Raw genomic sequence first — 19,415 nt, forward strand, 5'->3', positions numbered from 1 at the left:
ACCAATTTCATGACTGAGGCTGGAAAGATGGATCATTCTCTTAAGCAGCACCCGATGTGTCACACTTTATATGGACCAGTTTCTCTCTGTTTTCACCCTTTCTGGGTTGCTCTGCTTGGTGCTGAGGAGCCAACACAATTTTGTGATTAAACAGCTTGGGTCTTTTTGACCACAGTGTGAATTTATCAATTTCCCCTTTTCTTGTGTGCTGGAATGGGAAGGCAAAATATGGGCTCTTTTTAGAGCTGTGCAAAACGGTGGGGTGGAACAAGAGATAAATGCCAGGTCAGTTTGTTCTGAGTGCAATACATCTGATCAAAACAAAGCACCCCGTTTTCACTCTGCTCTGCTTCAGAGAGATCTCCTGCTTTCCGAAGTTAGTGGTACAAAGAGGCTATCTTGAGGAGATGTTTGTTTAATGGTCTAAGCATCAATTTTGAAATATTGGGATTCCTTGGAACTGCAGGTACTAAGAATTAGGCTCCATTCAGCCCTTTCTTCAGAAGAAGAAGTTAAATGTATTTCCATGCAGTTTGCTGCACGTGGGTTTTTCAGACAAGATCTTCAAAATCCAGTGGGCTGATTTTCAGAGGTGCTCCCCTTGACTTCACTGAGTGCTCAGCCCCTCTGAAAATCTGGTCATAAGGCCCTTTCAGGTTGCACTTTTGGTAAGAACTGTGGATTTGTCTCACTGCCCTTGGCCAAAATCTCCATTCCACTCACTGTTGAATACGATATGTGCTGACTATCCACTGCTGTGGGAGCCTTCAGCATGAAAACTGCTGTAAAAATGACATCCAATAATATGCTGTAAGAGCAGTTCAAATAAAGATTAGGAGAAGTTTGGAAATGTGGAGGTACTCCTTTGGGTGAAGTTTGTGTTTCCTCATCTTGTTGGTTGCTCAGATTTTGGAGGGGAGAGAAAAGCAGAAATAGTAGTTGGTTAAGTAGGTTCTTATATTTTCACTCCCAAATCCATTGCTATTCGACCTGCTAAATCCAGGGCTGAAAAAATTAAGCAGCATGTATGTATCATATTGAAGAGAAAATATCTACGTTAGGGCTACTTGGAGATGATGTGGAGTAATGTGAAATTCGGGATTCTTAGTGGTGATTGTGATTCAGAAGATGGAGCTCTTCCTTCTGAAGCAGTTCTGAACTAAAGCTCCAGTATGGTATTAGGAGGTCTTGTGCTGCTGGAAGTGCCATCTTTAGGACAAAATGTAAAACTGAGGTCCTGACCATTTGTGTTCACTAACAGTTCTATGGCACATTTTGCAAAGGTGGCCCAGTGTCCTGTATGTATGTATTTATTTATTTATATTATATAAAATGCCACAATCCTAACTCGGACAAAGACCTACTGACTTCAGTGGGAATTCTGCATAATTCAAAACAGTGAATCTAACTAACCTCTCTCTGTCCAGGTTCTTATAACGTGCTCACCCTCATGGTGTCTGAGTCCCACTGCAGGAGAAGGTGAGAGGTTCTGCCATTAAGTTATTTCCTCCTGTGACGCTGGTAGATCAGGTGCCAGCTTTTGCCAAGGCTGAAGATGTCAGCTGAGCACTGACAAATAGATAGCTGGAAGGAAATCAAACTAGCTCACCTGTATGTTAGTATTATTCAAGATAGGTGTTAGACTTGTAAAGACGTGTTTAGTTTCTATAAAATGCTTGTAAGTTGCTGTATGCATTAATCTTACTTGAAATGTCTGTATCCCGTTCTATAAGGTAATATGTCAGTTTTGCTTTATAGCTGTAAAATGTTGCTCTGAATTTGTGGACCCAGCAGGAGGCGTGGTTCCCCCGCCCATCAAGAAGGGCTATCAAAACTAAGTGGACCATTGTGAAACATCACGATACAAAGACTGGATTAATGGTCCTCCCACACTATGTGCAAGGAAGCTCATCTCATCATCTCGGATTATGGAAGGAAATATAGATAGCTGGCATGAAAATTCGTCATCTCTTTGCTGTTTGGACTCTCAAAGGGCTGGAGCTAGGAAATTAGCAGAGATCCTCAGGGTCAACTTGGGTTAGCCCTAAACGACATTTGGTGCTGACAGGATTACTACATCTCTGTCACCTTTTGAAACCATAGACTGTAACTCATTTCTGTATATATGTTGCCTGCTTTAACCTGCAAATAACTTTTATTTCTTTTTCCTAGTTAATGAATCCTTAGTTTACTATAGGATTGGCTACAAGTGTTATCTTTGGTGTAAAATCTGAAGTACAAATTGACCTGGGGTAAGTGACTGGTCTCTTGGGACTGGAAACAACCTGAATCTTTTGTGATCTTTGGTGTATGGCAACCATCTATCACTCAGTCCAGCTTGCCTGGGTGGCAAGATAGACTGGCATGTCCAAGGGGACTGTCTGGGACTCCATAGTAAGACTGTTATAGTGCTTCAGGAGTTCACATTTGTTACTGAGTTGGTGACATTTAATTATAGAACATACAACCGCTTTGGGGTGTTTGTCTGCTTTTTGACAGTCTGCCCTGAGGTTGGCACTCACAGCCATGAAGCACTCTAGACAGCATGACACCTCCCCTCTGATCCTGCTGCTAGAGGTAGAGAGTTATAGAGCTTGCCTGGGATGCAGGACTCCTGAAAGAGCAGTCCATTTTCCTTTCTTTTGCTAAATGCTAATTCTGATCACAGAGCATCTTATTAGGCAGGTTTGCAGCCCTGTCTCCAATGATATGCCATCTTAGATGGCTTTCTCTTCAGTTCTGCCTAATCTGATCATAATAGCTCATATGTAACCCAGACCTTCCTCTAGCTCTCTTATCCTGGTTTTAATTCCACACTGAGATATGTGGATTCTGGCACTGATCATGTAGCAAGACATCTGGGGACAGAAGTGCTGATCTTATTTTATTCTAATTTCATGCAGAGAGTAAATCAGTGAGAGCTCAAATCAGCCCTTTACTACTTACAATGCTGGTCTGGTGGATACATGCCTGTGACTCAACCTGTCTAAATGAACCTATTAACATTATGAAAATTACACCGTTTATCATTGGGAGAAGGGGTCCAGTAGTCATTATTTTCCTAAGACTTTTCATAGTTTGGTGATCTCCACTGGGCACCTCTAGTGACAAAAAGTTCCACTCTGCCCTGCACTGGGTAAACGGGTGTCTTCTTCTCCCTTGTAAACATGTCACCTACCTCTTTCTTCACTCCATTAGGTCCCCCTCTGTATTCCCACCTAGCTTTCCCAGCTTCTTCCCTCCCACTCACTAAGGCAAAGAACTACATAGCATGGCTCTTCCTTCCTTCATGTTCTTTAGGATTGGGCTTCAGGATCCTGGATGCGGAGGGGTTTCAACTAAGTGACTTCTTCCTGCTCTAGAAATTCCTCTGAGTCATGGCACTCCTTGAAATGTGAGGACATACACATCCATGTATCTAACCTGTGTCTAACACAATTTCTGTCTATAAACTGATGAAATCTCCTGGGAAATCAAGACAGAAAGTAAAAAGACCCTCATACTCCCCAGTATTTCCCCCCTCCCTGAAATACACAAGATACCTTAGGCCCCAGCCTTCCTCTAAGTACGAGAGATGCCCTTTGCAGTTCGTTGGGTTGCTTTTCTTTATCTGCAACAACGGCAGCCTGTTGTCAACAAGGTTAAACAAACAACCTGCTGATAAAATGACTTCCAGGTTGCTCTTTCCAAGGCCAGAGTTTACAGGCTGTTTTGCTACTGGTCTCTTGCTCCAGACAAGGGCTGTGTGTGTGTGTGTGTGAACTCTTTGGCAATGACACCTGTCATATAGGATTGCCTGATTACACACCTGGGGCCTTGGTGCCATGGTACGGGCTAGGTTAATGACTTTATTTATACTGTTTGGGTAATCCAGATAAGAAGGCCACTCAATCTGCCATCCCGATCCTGTCCCATCCTCCTGGCCCCAACTGGCACTTTCATTGAGAAAACGCTTATCGGCACCACGTGGAGGCCCCACTTCCCTAGCCAATCAGTCCAGGGTTGAGTTGTTTTTCAATGAATGCTGCTCAGTCAGAGAGAGGTCAAGGCTGCTAAGGGGGTGTTTCACTCATCACAGAGCCTTATAAATAGAGCCAGGAATAACAGCCAAGGAGGTGAGAGGGGCTACTGAGCTGGGAGAAGCAGGCTGCAGTCAGAGAGCTTTGACTGATACAGCAGCATTTGCAAGGGACCAGTCGTGCTCACAGATCCATCCGGCCAGGTGCACGAGAGTTTCATCCTTGGGACCTGACGGGATCCGCTTGCCAGGCTCAGCAATGACGACGTGCAGCATGGACCTGGACTGTGAGAGATGCCAGTGCCACAGTGAGGAGAATCGAAACGCCATCCTCTATACCCTCCTGAGCCAGAACCTGAACCACAAATGGGGCAGCCATAGCCCATCCCAGAAGCGCTGCCTGTGCCAGAAGCGTCGCACCGTCTGCCTCCAAACACCTCAGGTCACCTGCCAGGCAGCCTCCGATGTCCTTGTGAAAACGGTCAGCTTCATGAAGAACCTGCCCTCCTTCCAGCTGCTGCCCCGGGGAGACCAGCTGCTGCTTCTGGACAGCTGCTGGGCTCCCCTCTTCATTCTGGGGCTGGTTCAGGAGATGGTGACATTCGAGGTGACGGAAACCCCAGCCCCTAGCATGCTCAAGAGGATTCTCCTCGATGGCCAGAGTAAGAGACAGGAGCCTGAGAGGACACAGCCCACCCTAGCCGGGGTGCAGCGGCTGCAGTGCTGCCTGAACACATTCTGGAGCCTGGACCTGAGCCCTAAGGAGTATGCTTATCTGAAAGGAGCCATTCTCTTTAACCCTGGTGAGTGCCTTATCCTCACACACCTTTCCATCGGCAGGGAGAGAAGGCATGGCACACAATAGCATCTAGCAATGAGTATCTATCTATCTGTCTGTCCATCCATCCAGGGAGCTCAAATCACTTTATAAGCTGGAAGGAATATCCCCATTTTACAGACAGGCAAACTGAGGCACAGAGCATTTTAGGGGCTAATTTTCAGAGGTGCTGAGCATCTCCAGCTCCCATTGACTTCTGGAATTCAGGCTGTAAGTGACTTTCTCCACTCAGTCACCTGCTTTAACTCATAGATCTCGGAGCCAACTATGCTGATCGGGATGGCTCATTAGATTTGCAGTCTCTCAAATCCTAACAGGGTTGATTCAGTTCTTCATTTTTCCGAGGCAGATAAACTGAGTCCTATGCAGTTTACTGTGGGTGAAGAGGGAAGGGAATATTTTAAATAAGACTTTAAAATGGAGTTCTTGCATATCCTTCAGGGACAACAGGATTTTAGGGCATGTTTTGCTAGAGCTGGGGTTTGCCCTGGCTTCATTGATCAATATTTCGCCACCCTTGTTGTGTTACACACTATTAAAGAACCGGTGCTCTCCACCCCAGACGTGGCTGCATATCAGTGGTGCTGCATGTATGAGTTAGTGACCTCAAGGTTACAATATTCCAACAACAAAAATTCAAAAACAGACTCCAACGAGAAACTGCAGAATTGGAATTAATTTGCAAACTAGACACCATTAAATTAGGCTTGAATAAAGACTGGGAGTGGATGGGTCATTCACAGAGGTATCACAGAATATCAGGGTTGGAAGGGACCTCAGGAGGTCATCTAGTCCAACCCCCTGCTCAAAGCAGGACCAATCCCCAGATTTTTGCCCCAGTTCCCTAAATGCCCCCCTCAAGGATTGAACTCTCAACCCTGGGTTTAGCAGGCCACTGAGCTATCCCAGGTGTTTTAGGATTCTAGGAAGGATGGCCTTGTGGTTAAAGCAACTGACACGCTCAGGAGATCTGTGTGATCTCGGACAAGTCACTTAACCTCTCTGGCCTCACAATGACAATGTTAGGGAAGTCTCCCCTTGTAGCACCAATATTAGCAGAGGTGGGAGCAGTAGTGTAAGCCTATTGCCAGCTATTTTACAAGTGCATCATCTATCTCTTCTCAGAGCAGCTGTAGAGAACATGACGGTAAAAATGTTGGCAGCCATTCTACAGCAGCATTCCCACTTTTGCTAGGGCCAGCGGAGCTGCACTGGTGTTAGACCAAGGGATAGAGAATTTATGAAAATCCTCATTACACAAAGTAAAAACTATTTCCCCCTGCTAATTTCCCCCCCCCCACTGTTACTCACACCTTCTTGTCAACTGTTGGAAATGGGCCATCCTAATTATCACTACAAACGTTTTTTTTTCTCCTGCTGATTATAGCCCACCTTAATTGATTACTCTCATTATAGTTGGTATGGCAACACCCATTTTTTCATGTTCGCTGTGTATATCTATCTTCCTACTGTATTTTCCACTGCATGCATCTGATGAAGTGGGTTTTAGCCCACGGAAGCTTATGCTCAAATAAATTTGTTAGTCTCTAAGGTGCCACAAGTACTCTTCGTTCTTTTTGAAGTACTTTAGACTCCCTTGGTGCTATGGAAGGTATGTATACATGCTAAGGAGGCATGTATATTTCTCTGTGTGCCTGCCTGTGCCTCTGCCTGCCTGTGCAGTAGAAAGAAATCGGATTTGATTGTGAATCGCTAGCAATAGTGCCTAACAAGCCTTCAGCAGAGGCACATGCATGGTAAGAAACTGGGACTGGGACTTAGTTTGGGAAGCAGAGCCTAACTTTCATTTGTATTTCCTCTTGTTTCTCTCTTCATAGATGTCCCAGGTCTCAGGGCCTCTTTGTACATCGAGAGCCTCCAACGGGAAGCACAGAGAGCGCTCCGAGAAGTCCTAGTGCCCCTCCACCCAGAGGACCAGGGCCGCTTTGCCCGCATCTTGCTGATTGCTTCCACCTTGCGGTCCATTCCTCCTGCACTTATCACAGACCTCTTCTTTCGACCGATCATTGGCAATGCAGACATTATTGAGGTGATCACTGAAATGCTGTATGAAATAACCTGCAGGCAACTGACTCTTTCATCACACATAGCCTCCTGAGAGATCAGATTCAGCGGCCACTCTCACAGGCACCTCCTGAGCATTGAGCTGAGTTTCAAGGGACAGTAACGTTAATCTGGTAATGGGGATTTAGTGGGAAAGATACTGTGGACTTGCAGACACCTGGATTGTGTTTGTATTTCAGTTGGGCTCAGGCAACAGCTTGAGCGGTTGAAAATCTCAACTAAGGCACAAAACATTTAAGAATGTAATTCTTATTTAGCATTTGTTTACAGCAGACATCAGCCCCTGTACATACTGAACTCATAAAGCCAAGTCGTTTCTGAAGTATGTGTGACGTTACTATTTCACTGCACAGTAACATGAAAAAAGCATGGCCAATGTCCTTAAACATTCCATACAAAATAATCCTCTGGGCTGACATTTTCCCTGGGAATATTCAGGTCAGAGAAGCACTTATCTGAGAAAGAAGGGGATTGAAACCAGGGCTTTGAACCAAATGGAGTCTTACTGTTTTAAAGGATAAAATTGCCATAGAAAGCCTCTGTTACACACACACACACACACAACCTGATTTTTAGATGTGTTCAGCACTCACTCTGCCTGCCGTGCTCAATGGATTCAGTGGGTACTCGGCACTCTGAAAACAGGCCTGCAATACACAACGCATTGGATTAGAGCATGATCCACATTTTGTGAGTCAGGGTCAAATCTCAGCCCCACTGAAGTCTATGGGAGCTCTGCCATTGATTTCAGTGAGGCCAGGATTTCACCTTCTCAGTCGATCCATACACAAGGGCCTAATTCCGCAAACTCTAATCACGCTGAGCAGTACTGAGAGTGAATGGAATCACTCATATGAGTGATAACAAGTATTGTGGAATCAGGCCCTTATATAGTACCTGTGTGTGTGTATTGGGTGACTGGTTAACTAAGTGCCTTGGAATCTTAGAGAAGTAGCCATAAAACATCTATCCCTGTTTCAAACACGGACAGGGCAAGGGCCAGACAGTATTAAAGCTAAAAGAGTTCACAGAGAGCCACATTTTGCCACTCTTACTCAAATTGAGTAGACGTGGAAGAAAATGGGACTACTCTGAGTAATGTTCCACTTAATGTTTGTACCACTAATGTTAGGGTGGCGGAATGTAATACCCCTTAGTTAATGTATGAGCTCAAGTGATTAAGAGCTGCATTTTAGCTAAATGTTATGAAGGTGTTTGCAGTGATATTAAGAACAGATAGGGCTGGTGAGCTTAAGTCCATTTGTGTAACAGTGAGTGATATTACCTAGATGGTACACGCTATAGAGAAGGAGCTGTAGTGGTTGCACAGACCTGCAGATTCTGCAGCTGAGCGGCTGCTTCCTAGACTACTGACTGGTTGCTCCCATTCCTCCATACTAGGTACTGATCTACACAAAGAAAACAGCCTTTGTACAGAGTTCAGAGGTCAGTGTTTTGTGCGTGGATGTTAGTCTGTGATTTGTATATAAAGTGCAGTAAATTATTTTTTTTTTAATAAAATGTATTACATTTTGGAAAATGGTGGTTCTGTTTTGGAAAGTGTCTACATTGATGCATGTTGCATTTTACTGAAACTTAGGAAAGCCTGCCACAGGTTTGAGAACCCAAAGATGATTTGAATGGGATGAGGCACAGTCTCCAGAAAATCCCCTCAAAAATGCATCCTATCTTGACAGCATTTGTCATCTTAAACTGTAAAACAAAATTAATGTTGTACATAAACATTGCTGAGGAAAGGTGTCTGCTTAATAGCCATGGAGACTGAACAGGAACATCACAGGCAGCAGAACATGCAACGTTCCCCTACGGCGCTTCCCTTCACCAGCCGTACCTCAGTCCCACCCTGAAGGCATTGGGCCAGATTCAGAAATGATATGTAAACGAGACTCCCTGACACTCACTGAGGGTGTTTACGTTAGAAATGCTATAGTGACGCAGCTGCAACACTAGACTCCCTTAGCCTGGTCTACACTTAAAACTTAGGTCGACCTAGTTACTTTGCACAGGAATTGAAAAACATTGTGCCCTAAGCCCCATAGTTAGCCGTGCCTACGTCGGGGTAAGGTCTACCTATGTTGACAGAAGGATTCTTCTCTTGACCTAGCTCCTGCCTCTCGGAAAGATGGATTACCTACATGGACTGAAATACCCTTTCCCTCTATGTAGGAAGCATCTACGCTATGGCGCTACAGACACGCTGCTCCCGTGCCCTAGCTGTGCCGATGTAGCAGCTGTAGTATAGACATGGCCTGTATACTGTGGGCCAGGTTCAGAACTGATGTGGAAGAGTTGGGTGTAAGTGGGTATTAGTCTCAGGGAGCCTTAGTTGGTGTAACATAATGTGGGTGGGTCTAGAAAAAGGTGTTTGTTGCAACATAGACACACCTCAAAATTTAGCCCCTAGGCATTAGCGGTGAAAATAAAGTTCAGGCTCCAGGTCCATTCATTCTTTGGCCTCTCTGCGGAGCTTGCCAATTAACTGGGCCAATTTGTGCCAGTTGTGCTGGTGGCTTAGTGTTGTGGCCACGTTCCACTGGGAACTGAGCTGAGACCCATTAAGTGATTTCACACAGTCCACACCAGTCGTCAGATGGTTGTTTTATTATTATTTTATTGAGCATGTAAGGAAATGATGAATGCTTGAGGTATAGCATAGGTCAGTGGTTTTCAAGCTTTTTTCATTTGCAGACCCCTAAAAAATTTCAAAAGGAGGTGCAGATCACTTTGGAAACTGTAGACATAGTCTGGAGACGTCCAGGGGTCCATGTACCACAGGTGGAAAGCCACTGTTCTATGGTAATGACACCCTTTCACGGACCCCTTAGACATGGTCTGCAGACCCCTGAGAGTCCGCAGACCACAGGTTGAAAACCACTGGCATAGGACATAATAAACAATGTCATTACCACAGAAACACCTGCTAATACAGAGCCCATTTTGTCACAGTTCTAAAAAAGCATCCGCACCCTCTGCTGTGTGTTCACAACAGGGGTTGCCACAGGGCTCCGTTTCTGGGTTGCTCCCTGTTTTGTCTGGTCATTTTTTCTTTACTTGCAGCTCCCAGTACTGCCAACCTCAAGCTTTTGAAAAAATGAGTCATGACCCCAAAGTCATGAGATCAGCTTAAATACAAGATTTTAAAATAATCCATGTGGGTCCTTTTTATTGACTTGTGTTTTTAAGCTTTGGGTTGCACCCAGGTCATGCTGTCAAGCTTTTTTCTGCAACCACAAGGGCTAGTTGCTTTGCTTTTTGTCTCAAGAAAGCTGACAGCCTCACATGACTCCAGGCGCTGGGGCTTTAAGAAAAACACCAATTACCATGAGTCTTGCGATTAGAATCACCAGTGTTGGAAACACGGTGACTGAGACACACGCACAGATCCTAAAAACACGATGTTCTAGGCCCCCAGGGCTCCCGTAACGATGTGATGGTCATGTGCTGGGCCGTGCCCTGTCACTGTGTGCCTGGGCAATGCTGGGGCACATTCCTAAAGGGAGGCTGAGGTCATACCCCTGGGCCATTGGGTCACCCATCTGTGTGGTCACCCTGGCACCCAGCTGTGCCACTGTTGTGACATCATCAATGTGCGCCAGGGGACATGAATCCCTATCCCTGCCCCCTTGCCATAGGATGACGTCGCCCCTTCTAGTGACGTCGCCACTCAATCTCGCGAGATTCCTGTCTGCGTCGACCACCCCCGGCGCTGCTCACGTGACCGCGGCCCAGAGGGTTGAAGATGGCGTCGCCCGGGAGCTCCGAGCCCGGCTGGGGCCCTGCCCGCTACTGCCTGGTGAGCCGCATCCCGGCCGAGCTCCGCTCCGCCCAGCTCCGCTCCTACTTCAGCCAGTTCGCCGAGGCCGGCGGCTTCCTCTGCTTCCACTACCGGCACCGGCCCGAGCGCAGCGGGCCCCCGGGGCAGGGCCCGGGCCCGGCCACTTGCTGCTGCCTGGTAGCGGTGCGGCCCGGCCAGGCCCGCCGGCTGGTCCGCATGTACTCGGGCAAGCGCTGGCTGGATGCCCAGGGCGACGGGCTGCCCGGCCGCTGCGTGATCCGCAGGGTCCGAGTCTCCCCGGACACAGGTACGGGGCGGGGTGACATAGTGGGGAGGAGATGGCTTGAAAGGACAGTAGGGACGGGGGGTGTTTGGGGGCGGTGTGAGCAGGGAGGGGTTGCTAATGATAACAGGGGAGAGTCTGTGAAGTAGTGGCTTCTACTGATGGAAGAGGAAGCAGCTACAAGGTCCCCTCTACCTTCTTACATTCCTCCTCTTTCCCCCCCCCCCCCCGAAAGTAGTTTACTTCCTAGGCTTGCAGGAGCCTGGGTGGCTTAGAGGTGGTGGGTTCAACCCCTGGGGGAAATTGTTTATGTAGCCCACTGTTTCTCCCCTCTGAATGGCCAGCGATCTTCCTTGTGAAGCTCAAGGGGTTCTATCCAGTTCTTTGTCGGCTGGAAGGATGGTGTTCACAACAAAGATATCAGTGGGAAGTAAAATGGGTAGAAGTAGGACAGAAGTTTTACTGAGCTGCAGCTGCAAAATTCACCCGCCAGCCAGCGGCAAAAAGTAGTCTCTACGTAACTTGGTTGGGTTAAGTGTTTTTCTGGGGGGAAGCACTTCAGGTTTGTTATGTGTAAATACAGCTAGCATGTGTTCTGGCTGCAAAGTATGAAAGCTCATCTGGCAGACGAGAGCTCTTAACTGTAGATACCTGGTATAATTGGGCTTGCCGGTTCCAGAAGTAGATCACTTCACAAAAGCAATTGCACCCTTCAAAATATGATATATTGATTATGCCTTGAGTAGCTGAAGACCAGAAACAACTCTGTCTTGCCTGCTGCAGAAAGCAATGCTACCTTACAATGGATATGGACTTATAAAGGCTTGAAACAAATGGCTGATGAAATTCTCCGTCAACATTTTCATAGCTTGATTTTTCAAACTAGAACAGCCCTCTGACATATAATCTCATGCAACTCTTTGGTAAAATCTGTATCATGGGCTCCCTTTCTCAGTCTGCCTTCTATCTCAGAGTGGCTTGGTGAAACTGCGCTCTTTATCAAATCTGTGATTCTGTCTCAATCTATTATTTATTTCTCTTAGGTTTGGGCATGTTCCAGTATAAAACCAAGAAGGAGCTTCATAATAAGACCCAGAGTGAAACATTTACCCAGGCAGACTTAAAGTGGCTGCCGGAACTGAACCCCCCTGTGTTTATGCCCCATGGGAATGTGGGAACCCCTCTGAGAGTCTTCCTGGAGCTGATCAAGGCCTGCAGGCTGCCTCCCCGAGTTATTAAGAAACTGCAGCTACGATTTCCCAAGACAGGATCCTCTCGCAGGTATGGGAATGTGCCCTTTAAATATTGGGACACTGAGACTGTTGAACAAGAAGACCTGGTTTATACAGACACAGGGGAGGAGATCACAATGGAAAAGGGCCCCCCGGCAAGAACTGGGATGACTCAAACTAGTGATGAGGAAGACTGGGAAGGACCAGGAAAGGAGGAAGCAGAAGAGTCTCACTCAGATGATGTAAGTGGCTTTCTCCTGTCAACTTGCAAGACTAACCATATACCTGTAAACCACAGGGAGGGAATGCTGCTGCTCCCTGGGGTGCTGATATCTACCTGTGTAACAGTATCATACTATCTTGTATCTGAGAATTGCATGATAAAGCATGAATATGCACTTATCTGTATATGCTAAGCTCTGGCTATGAGGCTTTTGGTGGTATTTCATGTTGGCTTAGATAGCAAAACTTGTTTTACCCTAACCCAAACTGGTTCTCCATGGCAAGCTGATTATGGGGTGGCAGTGCACTCGTTCTGATGGGCTTGGCATGGAGGTCTGAGCACAGGATCAGGAGGCTGGAACTTTAAACACCCACCTCTGCTTTGACGCACCTTGCTGGTTTGCTTCCATTTCCTGAACCATAAAACGGTGTATGAATGGGGATAGGACAGGAAGAGGGAATTAAGTTCTTTCTCCAGCTCTCCTGGTAATTGATTCTGAAAAGCCTTGCTCAGTGCGGGAATGAGGGGACTAGCACTGATAAGGCCAGTGATTGGAAATTGCAGGTGATGTGCCCACCATAGAGCGCGTTGACCAAAATGCCTCTGTTCTATAGAGAACCTATTCAGCAGGGCAACTGGAGTGTGGGTGATAGGATGGAATGATGGCCGCTGGGGAAGGCTGGGTCTGGGCAAGTGCCCTTACTTTATTGGTGTCAACCCTTTTCCTTGTTCCTTTGCAGGATGATGATAGGTGCGAGGAGTGGGAACGACATGAGGCACTGCATGAGGATGTAACCACTCAGGAACGTGCAGAGGAGCGGCTGTATGAAGAGGAGATTGAGCTGAAGTGGGAGAAGGGAGGCTCTGGGCTGGTCTTCTACACGGATGCTCAGTATTGGCAGGAAGAGCAAGGAGGTGATATTGCTCATGCTGCCCTGGGGGTCGGGGGGGTGTTTTGTGCACAATAGTTATCTAAGTATTACTATCTTTTACCAAGGGCTCAGTTGTGTGAACCTTTGCAAGTTGTCCGATAATCCAGTGTTCTGTGAAAGGATTTGATCACAAATTATAGCAATAAATCTGGAGAAGCCCTGGGGATGTTTTATAGGAATCAAGTTAGACCAACTTCTAAACAGATTGGAGAGAAGGTGTAATTTGTAGGAAGGACTTCTTCCTTTTATCTGGTTGGTCATCTACATGGTCAGCAACTGGTCCACAGTACCTTATGTGGAAGATCTTATATTTTAAAGAGTTTATAGGAGCCAGGCACTCAAAGTATCCTTCAAAAGTCCTGAGTCTTTCAAGTATTCAGTAAACTTAGGGTACGTCTATACTTACCTCCGGGTTTGGCGGTAAGCAATCGATCTTCTGGGATCGACTTATCGTGTCTTGTCTAGACGCGATAAATCGATCCGGAAGTGCTCGCCGTTGACACCAGTACTCCTGCTCCGCGAGAGGAGTACACAGAGTCGACGGGGGAGCCTGCCTGCCGCGTATGGACCCGCGGTAAGTACCTTGTAGTTCGAACTAAGATACTTCGACTTCAGCTACGTTATTCACGTAGCTGAAGTTGCATATCTTAGTTCGAACTGGGGGGTTAGTGTGGACCAGCCCTTAGTGTTGGTGTGTTGAGGCCATGTTGGCAGCCCTGGAGATAGTCTCCAGCATGGATAAAAGCAATACAGGTTTCCTCCCATCCAAATGTTCTGCTAATGGTCATCCTCGCTGAGCTGGAGGGTGACTGCTAGGGATGAGAGGGTGGCTTGTTTTCAGCGTCCATTCAGAATTCTTGGTCTGAGATAACTAGCACTCTTGCTGGCAGCGGTGGGTGTTTTTTGGATGTGAACGTGTGTCCCCTGGGACCGTGGCCGAGCGCTAACTCTGATTACATAAGCCACAGACGAAGCACTAGGGTGTAACAAGACTTGGGGCTGAATTTTCAGAAGTGGGCCTGGCAGGTATAACCACATAGTGATCGGTGAGCACTGTACCATCCCTGAGCAAACTCCTCTGTGGATATAAGCACTGCACCCCCGTTGGGAAAACTTACCCCTCAGACACCACAAATCTGGGCTGGATTTGATCCAGTGACTGGAGACGAGGCTCATTATGCTATCCCCAATCCCCCTGGCAGCTCTTTCTTTAGACCCCCCCCAAATGTTGCATATTAACACAGACACGGTGGGGGAGATAATATTGGACCCACCTCTGTTGGTGAGAGACAAGCTTTGGAGATCTTCCTCAGGTCAGGTATGAAGAAGCTCTTGTGACCCGAACAAGAGCTCTGTGTCAGCTCCAAAGCTTGTCTCTCACCAACAGAGGTGGGTCCAATAAAAGATATGACCTCATCCACCTTGTCTCTAATCCTCAGATCAACAGGGCTACAACAACCCTGCATATGGCTATTAACACACTTATTCTACTGTGCTGGGAAAAATGCTGTGCTGGATGGAGGGCTATGCTCCTGACAGAAAAGCTGCTCCCGTGACACGGATCCTTGGTCTAATTCCACAAATTGTTTTTCTCTTGACAGACTTTGACGAACAGACGGCAGATGACTGGGATGTGGACATGAGTATCTACTACGACAAAGGTATCTGAGCTGTCTCCCATGTGAACAGGTAGTGGTGACAGCACAACAGCAAGACTCATTGCACTCCCATTGGGGCTGCAGTTAAACTGAGACCTACTCAAAGGTCTAGCATCTCCAGAACCAGGAATGCAAAGAAGCATGGCTGCCTCTCCACCAGGCTCCTGTAGGGCTCAAGGGATCTGAACGTAAAGTGGAGTTGGGAGCCATAGCGAGTTCAAATAGGCAGGGACCTTAGAACAGAAGTCTGTAGTGTGGCTCTAGTTTGGTAAGAGGGCGATATTTAATGCTTTGTATAAAACCTTCTGTTTTACCCTCTCTCCTACAGGGATGCAGATGTTAAATCTCATAATGACTTTTCCTCATGCCATTGCCAACTATAATATTCCAAGGCCTTGACTCTGAAGATTAGGGTTATAAAGGGACATAGTTAGTCAACAGTTCAGAACTGAAAAGTCTAATACTGTGTCTTATTGAGTGTCCTTAGAAGACAGGATGCTAAACCTTCCCAGGATTAGCACCTGAGAATATTGAAATAGGAAACTGTAAAACTCTGAGTATAATTGGCCACTTAGCAAGGCATTCTGCTTGGGACAGCCAAACTAGCGAACGGGCTTCACTCCTGTTCTCGTCCGTTTTGGTTTCTGTACTATAGAACAGTGGCTCTCAATCTTTCTAGACTACTGTACCCCTTTCAGAAGTCTGATTTGTCTTGCGTACCCCCAAGTTTCCCCTCACTTTAAAAATGGCTTGCTTACAAAATCAGACCTAAAAATAAAGTCACAGCCACACTATTACTGGAAAATTGCTGACTTTCATTTTTAACCATATAATTATAAAATAAATCGATTGGAATATAAATATTGTACTTACATTTGGTGTATAGCAGTGGTTCTCAAACTTTTGTACTGGTGACCCCTTCACATAGCAAGCCTCTGAGTATGACCCCCCCTTATCAATTAAAAACACTTTTTTATATATTTAACACCATTAGAAATGCTGGAGGCAAAGCAGAGTTTAGGATGGAGGCTGACAGCTCACAACACCCCATGTAATAACCTCGTGACCCCCTGCGGGGTCCCAACCCCCAGTTTGAGAACCCCTGGTGTATTGTGTATATAGAGCAATATAAACAAGTCATTGTATGAAATTTTAGCTTGTACTGACTTTGCTAGTGCTCTTTATGTAGCCTGTTGTAAAACTAGGCAAATACCCAGATGAGTTGATGTACCGCTTGGAAGACCTCTGTGTATCCCCAGGGGTACACGTACCCCTGGTCGAGCGCCACTGCTATAGAATGAAGCTGTTGGGTTTCCAGCATTGCAAGTGAATGCTCCAACTTCAAACAAATGAGATTGTCTTTGAAACCCTTTAATGAAATTCTCTTGTTCAAATCTGACTTTTTAAAACCTGCATTTGGAGCCAGGCACCTTCCTCTCAAGGTGCTGCTGTGTAGCTTGTCTTTTAAAACTAGTTTAAATGAGAAATAAGAGACCAACATAGTTGGAACATTCCTGACTTGGCAAAGGAAGCTGCCGGAAGCTACCTTGCTCACTGTGTTCTCTGGGGAAATGGCTGCAATATCCTATTTTTTCCCTTATAAGTTCTGCTGTGCCATGTTTGTCCTCAGATGGAGGTGATAAGGATGCCCGCGATGCAGTACAGATGCGCTTGGAACAGAGACTCCGGGATGGTTTGGAGGATGGGTCTGTTTCAGGGCAACAGATTGGGACCTTTGAGAAATATACCAAGGTAACGCTAGAACATGTGCTGCTCGTGGTGTCTGGGCTGGAGGCAAGTGAGAGTTGGCCAGTAGAGTCTTGAAATGACAGAGAAATACAGGACTTGGACTAACTCGCAAACTTTTCTCTCTTCGGGTTGCTTTTCAAAGTTATTTATAAATCCCTGTAAAAGTGCAGGTATCATGGAGCTGGGTTTTAGTTAGGGGCATATTGGGGAGGTTGGGGGCTTTAGAAATGCATGTAACTGCTGCAGAAGACACTTGGCCAGGACTGACTAGCCCTCTTATTAAGGCTCTGCAACAGGGGCTATTGATGAAGCTTGATCCCTTGGTGTGTCACTGACCTCAGTGTAATAACTTGGCCCACTCACTCCCAGAATTGATGCTGGTTTACATGGAGTGGTTTCTTCTCTTCCAGGGTATTGGCAGGAAGGTGTTGGAGAGGCAGGGCTGGATGGAGGGGCGAGGTCTAGGGAGCAGCAACTCTGGAATGGCTGAAGCGTTGGACAATGAGGGTCAGCATCCCAAGTGCAAGAGAGGATTGGGGTAAGTGCTACAAACTCCTGGTGTTCTTTGCTTGTGCACAGTGCCACTCAAAGGCCCCATACCAAGAGGTAAAATGTAGTAGGTAATTGACAAAAGAATGTTCCTCAGCAGTCAAAACTGGAGGGATGTCCCAGGGGTTCTGCAGCAGTCTCTATAGGCAGCATTGATGTGAGTATTGAGGATTCAACTCTTGTCATCTAGAGGTGAATGGAATATGCTTCTGTCCTCGTGGCTGTGCAGCTCAAGTGAGATCAAGTCCTGAATCTTGGACCCTTATTTTTTGCTACTCGGCAGTCCTCCATCAATACATGGATTGTCCGTATTGGCTCTGGCTTTTGCTTTGTGAACTGTTTCTTTGCTTCCTTATAGGGGAGCTTGAAACAAACGTGGCTCATGACATCAATGATGCTGGTGATGGGGGTGTGCCGAGTTTTGGAAACTAAACTGCTGCAGCAGAGCCGACAGGGGGTGGTACCTACAGTACTCCTTTGCTTGCAGATCCAGTGAGAGTGGAAACAATTGATCTGTGTGCAGATGCTATGTGCAGACCTAGTAAACATTAATTGTTCTGTTTCAGCTTTGAGTCAGCCAACTCAGGCTTTATGCCTAAACTGCTTCAGATTCTCTGCATCTTCAGAGCTCCTTGCATTTATAGACCCTTAGATACTTTACAAACATCCCTCTTAATGGCCTGCAAAACAGAGATTCGCTCACTTTGGAGCCATGCTAGTGAAACTATACCTAGAGGTCGGTGCCAGTCAGGAACAGGACCTGGGAGCTGTGATTCCTAGTCCCCATGCTCTAACCAGGGGCCTGGCCCTTCCTTTTATTAGCACTTGGTAAATATGGGCTAGTGTAGTGGGATTTCTCGTGTCCTAAACAACAATGCACTGAAACACTGCTCTCTGCCCACACCTCTCTAGGTACCATGGAGAGAAACTGCAGACTTTCAGCAAGCCGAAAAAACCTCGCCGGGATGGCCCCATCCTCATCTCCACAATCTACGATGAGCCCCAGTCTGTAGACATTGGGGACCAGCTACTCCGGCGCCAGCTGCCCACTGCCATGAAGTACAGACAGGACATGGCATTTGTCCGAGCGACTCAGAGTGCTCACCAGAGGCCCGGTGCCTCATGAGAGTTGCTGCTGAACAGACTTTGGGATTCATTCATTAGAGCAATAGCAGAACCTTTATATTAGAACAGCCTCTTCTGTGCTCCTTTGTAACCTGGAGGCTGACTTCTCCTGCTGTCTGATCCTAAGCAAAATGTTAATATATTTTCTGGACTCTTTTGTAGCATGCAAGTCTTTCTGTTTTAACAATTGCTGTATGAGGAGGGGGTCCCAGTATTCCTGCCACCAACTGAGGTCTTTTGATCCTGTTTGTTTGGCAGGGGGAAGGTTAAGCTTCTAATGAGTGTTAACACTAATGCTGTAAGCAAGGCTGCTGTGCGTTTTGTTTCGGCTCCTGCAGTGAGATGTTTTCAGGTGAACTGTCTGCAAGCAGGCTTGAGCTCATCTCTTACTCTCAGGAACAACTGTAACTGTCTTCTAGAAAACTTACTACTGGTCCAGAGCATCATTCAGTCGATGGCATTTACACTGCACTCAAATGAAAACTTCCTGGGGCAAAATGACCCTTTTGGTGGTCTTCATTTTATCTTCAGCACTTAGTCCAGTGAAGACTTTTCTATAGGAGTAGTGAGACTAGCTGTGCTTCCTGTGTGTCAGGTGCTGCACAAAGTGGGTAAAACCACAGGCTAGGATGTGCGCCTCAAGCTCTGCTCCCTTCTCCAGTGACTAGCACTGGTGCTCTTTTTACCCACGTGTACTTGGCTACACGCTTCTCCACTGAGAGATGCCCTACCTTCCCCCTCAGGGCTTTGCACTGCGGCATGAAGAACTAATTAGCAGCAGGATCTGCTCAGGAAGCCTGTAGCCTGTGCCTGTTGACAGAGCCAGTTTATGTCACAGCTGTAGACTGTGACTATGTGGGGAGAGGAATGCAGAGTTCAGGTTTCTGTTCTCCCTTTACAATTTGTTAGCATGAGCTCTGTGTTTAG

The 19,415-nt window shown here is 46.6% G+C and overlaps 2 protein-coding genes across 2 annotated transcripts; both read left to right on the forward strand.

Moving 5' to 3' along the window:
• The first annotated feature begins 4,106 nt into the window (after positions 1-4,106).
• On the forward strand, positions 4,107-7,263 carry NR0B2 (nuclear receptor subfamily 0 group B member 2). Its single transcript, XM_054012147.1, has 2 exons — positions 4,107-4,821; positions 6,695-7,263. The coding sequence occupies exons 1-2, from the start codon at positions 4,278-4,280 to the stop codon at positions 6,973-6,975; spliced, it is 825 nt and encodes a 274-aa protein (XP_053868122.1). The 5' UTR covers positions 4,107-4,277; the 3' UTR covers positions 6,976-7,263.
• A 3,425-nt stretch (positions 7,264-10,688) lies between these two features.
• Positions 10,689-18,649, forward strand: GPATCH3 (G-patch domain containing 3). Its single transcript, XM_054011501.1, has 7 exons — positions 10,689-11,044; positions 12,064-12,494; positions 13,216-13,390; positions 15,009-15,068; positions 16,696-16,817; positions 17,225-17,352; positions 18,276-18,649. The coding sequence occupies exons 1-7, from the start codon at positions 10,702-10,704 to the stop codon at positions 18,487-18,489; spliced, it is 1,473 nt and encodes a 490-aa protein (XP_053867476.1). The 5' UTR covers positions 10,689-10,701; the 3' UTR covers positions 18,490-18,649.
• The last annotated feature ends 766 nt before the right edge of the window (positions 18,650-19,415 follow it).

Source organism: Malaclemys terrapin, chromosome 22, assembly GCF_027887155.1.
Source record: "Malaclemys terrapin pileata isolate rMalTer1 chromosome 22, rMalTer1.hap1, whole genome shotgun sequence".
In the NCBI taxonomy this organism is placed as follows: domain Eukaryota; kingdom Metazoa; phylum Chordata; order Testudines; family Emydidae; genus Malaclemys; species Malaclemys terrapin.

Coding starts and splice junctions, on each gene's coding strand:
- NR0B2 (XM_054012147.1), top strand. CDS start 4,278: ATGACGACGTGCAGCATGGACCTGGACTGTGAGAGATGCCAGTGCCAC. Junction 4,822..6,694: donor AGCCATTCTCTTTAACCCTG/GTGAGTGCCTTA, acceptor CTCTCTTCATAG/ATGTCCCAGGTCTCAGGGCC.
- GPATCH3 (XM_054011501.1), top strand. CDS start 10,702: ATGGCGTCGCCCGGGAGCTCCGAGCCCGGCTGGGGCCCTGCCCGCTAC. Junction 13,391..15,008: donor TTGGCAGGAAGAGCAAGGAG/GTGATATTGCTC, acceptor TTCTCTTGACAG/ACTTTGACGAACAGACGGCA. Junction 17,353..18,275: donor AAGTGCAAGAGAGGATTGGG/GTAAGTGCTACA, acceptor ACACCTCTCTAG/GTACCATGGAGAGAAACTGC.